This window comes from Melopsittacus undulatus, chromosome Z, assembly GCF_012275295.1.
Source record: "Melopsittacus undulatus isolate bMelUnd1 chromosome Z, bMelUnd1.mat.Z, whole genome shotgun sequence".
NCBI classification, from domain to species: Eukaryota; Metazoa; Chordata; class Aves; order Psittaciformes; family Psittaculidae; genus Melopsittacus; species Melopsittacus undulatus.
Window position 1 is genome coordinate 83752010 of NC_047557.1, and position 9219 is coordinate 83761228.

Consider the following 9219-nt stretch of genomic DNA (forward strand, 5'->3'; position numbering starts at 1 on the left):
AGATAAGATGAATAACTACTGTTTTTTCATGATTCATTATGCATGACTCATGGCACAGGATTCCATTTCCCAATGGCAAAGATAGATGCATCTTTCTTAATTGAAGCAAGTCTCCTTAATCTTGGACAAGCTGAGCTCATTATTCACTCAGAGTAGTTCTCATCCTTCTGCATGGCTTCACAAGGTATGCAGTACTTAAAAAATCACAGCAAATACTGCAGTTCAGAGGATTCACTACCTGTGCTATGAGTATGGGGCTCCAAATGGAGAAAATTGTGGAAATTGAGATTTTACATCCATAAAAGTGAACTTTTAGCTTCCTATAATAGACTGAGGAGAGCTATCACATTCTACCATACTGGTAGTCACACTCCTGCAAGTGAGTATTAAGGATCATCTTGCATATCTTATGGAAGTTGTATTTTGTCCATATCATCAGACAAAAATACCACCCCATGCCTGACGGTCTAAAACATGCTTGCTTCTACAAGCAGTAGAATACAAGGTCATTTCTCCAGTTTCATGAGTGGTCTTATTGTATATACATATATATATATGTAGATATATATGATGCTTTTACTTTTTAATGCATGAAAAGCACAGTTGTAGTTGTTCCATATTATGCCCATATGCCTTGGCTGGATGGTGGCTGGTAGAATAAGCATGTTTCACATGTGCATTTTCTTGTATAGTTATATAGCACAAGTAAAGTAGGGTGTCTGAGACAGAGCTGTCATTTCAATAAGTTGCAGTTGCTTGTGTAAATTCCCACTTACTGAAATGCAAAATTACACCTTTATCCACATGTACTAGTGTAAGAGATTGTAATGACTGTTTTTGGTACGTTTGAGGGTAATTTGTCATGCCTTTTGCAGATCACTTGAAAGGGTAAATCTGGTAGTTGTTTAGTAGTGGCTTCTGCAAACTCTGCAAGTAGCAATGAGGTCATGAATCATGTGAATTCTTTCATATGTTTTGAAAGAAAAGGCCTCTTTAGGCAAAGCATAAATGCAACCATATGCCCGTACCTCAGAGTCTTCATAGAAATTTGACGATAAAGTTGCTGTGCATATGATTTGTTTTCTGAAGAAGAAGCTCTCTTGCTTTTAGAGCAGTAGTATAGCAGCAGCTGACTCACTGGTATTTTTCTAGCTAAGTGTAAAAAAAACTAGAGTATAAAATTGATAATTAGATTGGTATAAGTAATATTTTTTGTAGTTTTTAAAGATAGTGCCTGCCTTGTTACCTTTCAGGAGGAGGCAGCAGTTAAAACCAGAAGAAATCTTGTTACAGTCTGTTCAGTAAAAGTATGCAAAATGGAACTGTTATGCTTTCATTAATCTTAAATTAGTGTGGCAGTATCTGTGTAGACTCATTGAACAACCATTTTGTGTTAAGAAAAGTCTGCATAGCACCGTTTTCTGTTGAAGAAAAAAAAAATGTGAGCTTTCCCATGTTGACTTTTCCACAGTGATCTTGACTGTCCAAATTGAATGATCTGGCTTTTGGAAATAATGTGAAACTCAGTTAAATGTTCCTCTCCCAATATTCTGCATCTCTTCAAAGAGGGCAGTTTGTAAAAGCAGCTTCAGAGGCTGAAAGGAATATGCCCTTAAGCACTTAAAATCTTCAGCACTGCATGTGATTAGAGCTGTTTAATGTGATTCTTCAGAAAGATTACTGAGAAATCTGTGGGTTTGTGCACCAGCAGTGGTGTAAGTTGGCTTGTTCAGAGTTCTTCTGCATGTAGGAAAATCAGATTGTTTCCTTTAGTTGGAGTATGACCAGTATGGCCTCTGTTCAGAGTGAGATTATCTCACCCCTAAATACCTAAAATGTAACTAACATCAATACTGGATACGTAAATGTAATAGGTAGCAATTGTGATACTTAAAATAGTGAGGGTGCTTCCAAAAAAGGCATGGCAATACAACTACTAAAGAATGGGCAAGAGGGAATTGTATTCTCTGGGAACAGGCTGATTACTAGTGGGATGTATTGAATGAACTTTGTACCTCAGAATGAGATCATTGCACATGAAAGGAAAATGTAACTTTAAATCTGTATTTAAAAGGGAGAAGAAAGAAACAGTTCTGTTTGGGTTAAGCTAACCAATTGTACTAGTAATGTAAAATGAGTCAGGCAAAGAACAGTAGGTAAGGGAGGAAGAGGTGAACAGAGAGAAGTCTAAAGTGGGGAAGATGGCGTTGGCTGTAAGTGCCGGAGGGTTAAGTCTGTTCCTTTCTCTTTCAACAAAATAGGAGAAGTTTTTCAAAGGAGCTTTTTTAATTTTTTTTTTTTTAAGCCTCGAATGTGGCAACTTACAGCAGCTGGTGAGACTATTGAAGCTACATGGAATAATGCTTGTGTTGTGAAGCCTCCCACCAGCTAAGGGAGGTGGCCCTAGTACCATTTGGGGTGGGCCAAGGTGCCAGCTATTAATTTTGTACAAGATAAATAAAGTTTTTGCACTGAAGTGTCTTAAAAAACAGCTAGCATATATTAGACATTCCCAGAGTTGAAGTATTGCTTTAAAAGACTGATGTACTTGAATTTTAAAGTATTTACCTGCAGCATTTGTGTATGCTACTTGAAAGCAGCCTGTAGGCAGAGAGATAGTGATGTCTTTTGTGGTGACTGATACTGTTACAACTTACCATCCTTAACTTCCTCTTTAAAATGCCATTGACTCCAACTGTTTAACAGAATAATTTATTTAAAGGAGAACTTTTTTTTTTTTAACACAGGGTTGTATTAAGTACTTGAGTGTCTCAGTTTTGTATTGTTGCTAACTTCACAGGTGCACCAAAGGAAACAAGTATGCAGTGGTTAAATCCCAGGTGTTAAAATGTGTGTCAGTCTACAGTTTAAATCATGCCAGTGTGTTATGTATATCATGTCATATGTATTTATATATCATGTTTATTCCAGACAAAGCTGAAGTAAATGTTTCTCACATAAAAATACTAAGGAGAGATCTATTTGGCAGTGATGTAACATGCTCTGCCATCTTGCATCGTAGCCTTTCTCCCCCAAAATCTTGATCCTGAAAACATTTACAGAAAAGGTTAAAAAAGGGAATTTCACAGGAAAGAAATCAATTTTGAAGGAAGAGTGACAAAATTGTTGCCTAACTATTTTGGAAGTCTCTTGCTGATGGTTGAAGCAGTGCTGAGAAGTGTTTCAGCCTGGCTGCAGGAGAGCCTCTGAGGCAGTCTGAGTGTGCACATGTGTGTGCACACTCACTTCCCAGATCACCAGCCTTTCCTGCTCCCAGGCCAGAGCTCTGTGTGCCTCCAGAGGGAGGAGGGTACCCCACTACTGGGTCCACAGCCCTTCTGTAAGATTGCTGTTGGTTCTGGGGGCCTGTTGGCGTTCGGGGGAAGAGTGATTGTGATGTTAGAAATTGATGCAGTGGTTACTGCTAGAAATGTAAAGTTTGTGCCTTAGAATTGTTTATGGACTTAGCCATGTTAATATGCTGAAAAAATTAACTGATAACTTCTAAATATTTTTCCTTTTTTTTTTTTGTGATGCTAAATATGTCTTTATTAATTCAGGCAAGAAGACAACAAGACCCTAGTCCTGGATCTAATCTAGGAAGTGGCGATGATCTCAAACTACGTTAATCAACAGCAGCAGGTGTACCATGGGTCTGCACACATGCATTGCTTCTACTTGGCAAAGGATTTAATAAAAGACCAGAGACTGTGATAACTGGGTATACTATGGTCTGTTTCCTGACCTGCGGCAGGCAGAATCACCACGAACTGCCATGGTTTGCACTATGTTTATGTTACAATACCTGCATTTCCCATTTTAAGCATGTAGCCAGTGGCAGTTTGAAAGTTTGGGTTTTTTTCTATGCAAACTTATTTTCGTTGGCACTATTTTAGTGAAATGGAAACTTACGCAGCTATAAAACCATTTTTTTCAACTGTAATAAAATGTGTTGCTTAAAAATAGGTCAAGATATTACAGATTTAAAACTTCTTTCTGTTTTGGTTTTGTTTTTTGATTGGATTTTTTTTTAAATGGCTGGAAGTCAATGCATTCCAAGCTTATTTTTTTTAATATGAGCTTTTGGAATTTTGATTGTCTTTACTGTGCTCCTGCTTTATGTTAGATACGCATTCTTATCTTCCTTTCACTTTTCCTTTTTCTAAATTTGCAAGACCTTCTTAAAACTGCTGACATTATTTTGCATTATTTCCAAGCTAAACCCAGTGAATCAGAGCTGTTGGAATCCTTTCTCAAACTTTGTGGGTTTGTAAATGCTACAGTTGCAGTATGCTTTTAACTGCTAACAATTCATTTGTTCCACTTTTTAAAGGATAAAATCTTAAAATGTAATTTTCATGCATTGATAATTAATTCTGCCCCAGTATCTGTCTCAGATTTTATTGTGATACCAAGTGAGTTTGGGTGGTTATTTTACCCCTGTATATAGTACTTTACTGAAACTCATAGGAAGTCGCAGGCTGGCTTCTGTTTTATTCAGGGATTTTTTTAACTAGTTCTTCAAAGGGATACTGCAACTCTACAATCAGATTCAACAGCACATTCAACTGGGGACAAAAGGTGATATGTATTAAATCATGTTTAAGATAGTTGCTTTGAGTGTATTTTGTATCTTAGGCTTTTTGTAAAGTTGCGCTGAATGGTGAAAAGATAAGGTTGTGTGCAGAGAATCTCATACAATGCATAGGACACTTCTCTTAATCTTATGTACATTAAGACTACATCACAGTATATATTGCATTTTCTAACAGGGTAAGATTTGGGATTAATTAATCTGTGTGAATTACCATGTTTTATTTGGGGTGATGCTGAATGGACTTGTTTCAAATTTTTCATTGCATCCAATATTTGAAGAAAATCAATCAGAAATGTGATGATGTAATTTGGATTTGTTAAAGTGTGGTGCTTCCTGTACAGCCTGATGAATTAAAATGTCACTGCAATCTTTTTTTTTTTTTTAATAGGTGATCTGACTTCAGTATCCTAACAATTATTTTGGAGGTAGAAACTCCGTATGGTTAGAACAGTTAAATCTTTTAAAACTTTAAGATTCTATGATGAAGATAATTACGTTCCTCACGAATGGCAAAACGATGCAAAAGAGGTCTTGCAGAAATGTAAGCAGATGTCAATGTGAAGGAGACTGTATGTTAATAATATGAATATTTAACATTCACATCAGAATGTGAGTAACTGTAAACTGTGAGAGTGTCATCAAATAAGAATATTTTGATACTTCAATTTTAATGTGATTCACCTGAAAAAAACCTTTTTCACTCTGTGGCCACGTATTCTTGTTGCTCTTCTTCCCCTGAAGAAAGGATTTTTCTAAAGCATTTCTGCAGTGAGTTATTTAAGGGACACCCTCATGCCCACACACGCATCCCTAGCCTTGGAGCTCCTCTGCCATTTGTGTATTTTTTGATGGAATAGTCTGAAGATGTATTTTAAAAGGTTTTCCTACCGTTTCAGACAGTGGTTTTACACCATGAGTACACAGGAAATTATGCTATCAGATATTAACCTTGCTTTGTGTAAATACTGAACTTTCCCTATCATTTAGCATTCTGCTGCTTTCGATATCTTAATGCTGGCATTAAGATTACAAGCCCTTACCCTCTGCTGCTTAGTGCAGACTTTTTAAAGTGCATTTTAAGTTATTGATGCAATTTGATACTTTTCATGATTTCTATTTAAACTGAAGTTGCATCATCTTTCTTGAATTCATCTCCTGTAAGAGTTGCCTTAAGGTACAGGCTTGCTTTTGCCACTTTTTGTGTTGTATGTTTAACTTTCATAATAAACCTCTGTGTAGTGAAAACAAGTCAGTGTAAATTTATTTCTGACATCTTGGCAGTTCATTCCCATATGTTAGGTGTTCATGGGGTGATTTTCCAACCTACTGCCTGAGCAGGCCTGCCTTGGTGACAATGGGTAAAGCAATAGTGACATCCAGCGGTCGTGGAATTGAAGCAAGGACCTCCCTTTTTCAGGGACTGTCCAGAGGGTGTTCATGGTTTGCAAAGTCTTTAATATAAGGGCATATGTTGGGGAAAATGCATGTTTTTCTGCCCTAAAACTCTTGTGGTTCATATAAGTGATACAGTGCTTACTGAAGGAGATATGTTTTCCAAGTAGCCCTAAGAAAATTTGTCTCACTGGATTGCAAGTTGTGCACACTTCTAGAAGAGTTGTTTCTGACCATGTTTTTACAGCAGCCATTAAACCATGCTAATTGTGTGCTTTGGATGAGGAGGGAAACGAGGTAATTTGCACACTGAAATTCAGGAAATGGGGCAATGTGATGAAGTCTTGTGGATAAAATATGAATGGTACATGCTACACCTGGAAACTTTCTGTGAAGCTGCTAAAATTTCAGGTGGTATAACTTTTAAGTATATAATATTGACCCTCAGGGATGGTTATGTTCTGAAATCACGTAGAGGATTGCTTTGTGAATAGCTGGGGTCTGCCACTGGGTGTTCGCATACAAAAGGACAGTGTAACCGTTCATGCTTTAGAATCTGACTAAACAGGTTGGAGAGTGCCTTATGAAACAGGCATTGACCGAGATATGTGGCTTTTCTGAAGAAACTGCAGTTTGGAATGGAGGTAGCTCTTAAAACAGACATAAATGATGAACTGCGTTACTATGATTACATGTTCCTGATAGCAGGTAGTGATGTTAGGTACGGTAGGCTGTGCCATGAGAGCAGCTGATTTTGAAAGCATCTGTAAGGAGCAGTTAGTAAAGCTGTTGGATAACTGTTCCACAAGCTCAAGGGATGATGATTCACTTGGCTGCCCAAGGTGCATCACAAGTGGATGGGTACCTTGTTTATAAAGCCTTTTTTTTGAGGGGAGGTGTCTGAAGGACAGAGGCACTTTTTCCCAGAGGTAGCCTCTTGGGTGCATGAATAGCAGAGGGGATCTGAGAAGCCTCCTGCATGAGGCACCTGCAGCAGAAGAGGATTTTTAAAACATTAGTCATAGAATCCAAGACTGGTTTGGGTTGGAAGGACCCCAAAGCTCATCCAGTTCCAACCTCTGCCACAGGCAGGGACACCTTCCACTAGACCATGTTGCTTGAAGCCCCATTTAACCTGGCCTTGAACACTGCTGGGGACGGAGCAGCTGCAGCTTCCCTGGGCTTACAATCCTTTCCCTCAATTAGCATAATTTTGGGATGGCTGCTTTCAGTTTGGGAGTGGAAGATCACTGCTGGAGCTTACTGGAATGGAGGAAGGATGTCAGTGACTTGGAGCCCAGCTGGAGCAGGTGAGATGGTCACGTCTGGTTTTTGTGCTTTTCACCTCTTGAATGACACAGCCTCTTTCTAACCTGAGACAATCCATAGTATTAACTCTTCAGTCTGTTTTATGAAAGCTTCCAATCCTGAACCCACAGGTTTCCTCCTCCCTCTTGAAGGACACAGCAGCTCTGAGCTGCCCTTCCCCACCCCAGTCTCCTGGCCCCGTTTTGAAAACAGGCCACCAGAGAAACAAAACTGGGGGTGAAAACAGCAGCTTTTCTGTTCCTGCAGATCTGAGATGGGTTGTCTAATAACGAGTCTTGTTCAGGTAAGGGCTGGGGGGTTAAATGAAGGATTTGAGGGTTTGGAGAACTAGAGGATTATGTGGCCTGACAGGGTCTTGGCAGGACTTCGTATTTTTTTGCCTGCCAGAGGACTCTGCTCTACTACAGTTGTATTTGGCTGAATGGTGTTCCTATACCATTCTGTGTGTAGGAACAGAACCCATTTCTATGGTTACGTAAATCTATTGCTACATTTCCCATGCAAATACGAATGACAAAAACGGCTTCAAGGATGGGAACTGCAGTGCAGAGTCAGAGCAGAGCCACCATTTGCATAGGCCACATTTCTCATAACTCATTTGCCTGACAACCTGTCCTCACACTGTTGTGACATGGAAATCCCAGGACATGCATATTCACCAGCTCGGAGCTGCCACACAGCTCCTGCCACACAGCTCGGAGCTGCTTGCGGGTTGAGTAACTTTATTAAATAGCTTTCTCAATTACAGGTTGAGATAAGCGAGTTGCCAGAATTGCCTGGGTCTCAATTCTTAAAGCGCAGGAATGAGGAAAGGGGTAAAGTAACACAGAAGAGCCAGGTACTGCCTCGGCTGGTGCTGTCACCCTGCAGTGAGTGCCTGTGGAAGGATGAGCTACATGTAGAAGGATGAAGTGGGAAGAGGAAATGTTTCTTGCTCAGCTGGATGCTTCTTACTCAGCCTGGCCCACAGTTTATCACAGCTGGTGAAGCTTCCGTGAAGTCTCTGTTGCTCCCCAGAGCTCTTCTGATGAGTAACTTGGTGTCCTGGGGGACGTGTTTTCCAAGTGCTCCACTTTCCATCACACTAAAATTCTGTTTTTGCAGGAACTGGTGGCTTTATCACCTTTCACCCTTTGCAATCCCATAGCAGATGAAGGGGAAGGGTTAGCCTGAAAATAGGGAAAACTTACAGAGCTGGAGAAAAGTTTGTACCTGAGAGCTCCTGTGTCCTCCAGCCGTTCTCCGCTGGTTTACTCAAGAAGCTGTCCCTCCAAGCCCTGCCCACTTGCATCCCCAACTCTTTCAGCTTTTCCTATTCATACCATGCAAAAGTCCATCAAAGTAGGAAAATGAACTGTGTAAGAGGACTAAAACACTTTAGCTATTGGATGTACTTGGCTTTGAAAACTTACATGACTACATTGTTAGTGAAGTACAAGTTTGGGGTGATGGTGTTTCTGCTGGGATATTTCTGGAGTGTTTCAGGACTTCAGCCCTTTACAGCTGGGATGCAGATCATGGCTCTTCAGGCTGTGTTCCCTGGGGATAGCTGGAGTGTGAAGAGCTGAGGTCTGCACAGGGAGAAGTAAGCAGTTCATAGAAGAAGCCATGCAAAGGTGGTTGGGGTTTGCCTTCAGGAAGTGAGCATGTACCTGAGCACATCAGATGGAAGAGGGAAGGGGGAACCTGCAAGGGCAGGCATTCCCGACACCAACCATTTCCTTCAAGTCTAGCAGACACTGTTGCATTTGCTCTCACTGTAGGCTGGCCAAAATGGTTGTGGGTCTTTGCTAGAGCAAAAGGAAGAGGGGATGTACAGTACTGAGGGCTTGTACCTAGTGCAGCAGTTGTGGGTGCCAATTAGTGGCTTTGTTCAGGCCCATGGACTTCAGGGGATATTT

The 9219-nt window shown here is 40.2% G+C and overlaps 1 protein-coding gene across 5 annotated transcripts in view; it reads left to right on the forward strand.

Moving 5' to 3' along the window:
* Positions 1–5845, forward strand: part of CBFB (core-binding factor subunit beta) — a 41994-nt gene extending 36149 nt beyond the window's left edge. For all 5 annotated transcript variants that reach the window (XM_031051905.2, XM_005152251.3, XM_031051906.2 and 2 more), the window contains one exon: positions 3561–5845. In XM_031051905.2, the coding sequence (XP_030907765.1) occupies positions 3561–3583 (23 nt within the window). In that variant the 3' untranslated portion in view covers positions 3584–5845. The remainder of the gene's footprint in view (positions 1–3560) is intronic.
* The last annotated feature ends 3374 nt before the right edge of the window (positions 5846–9219 follow it).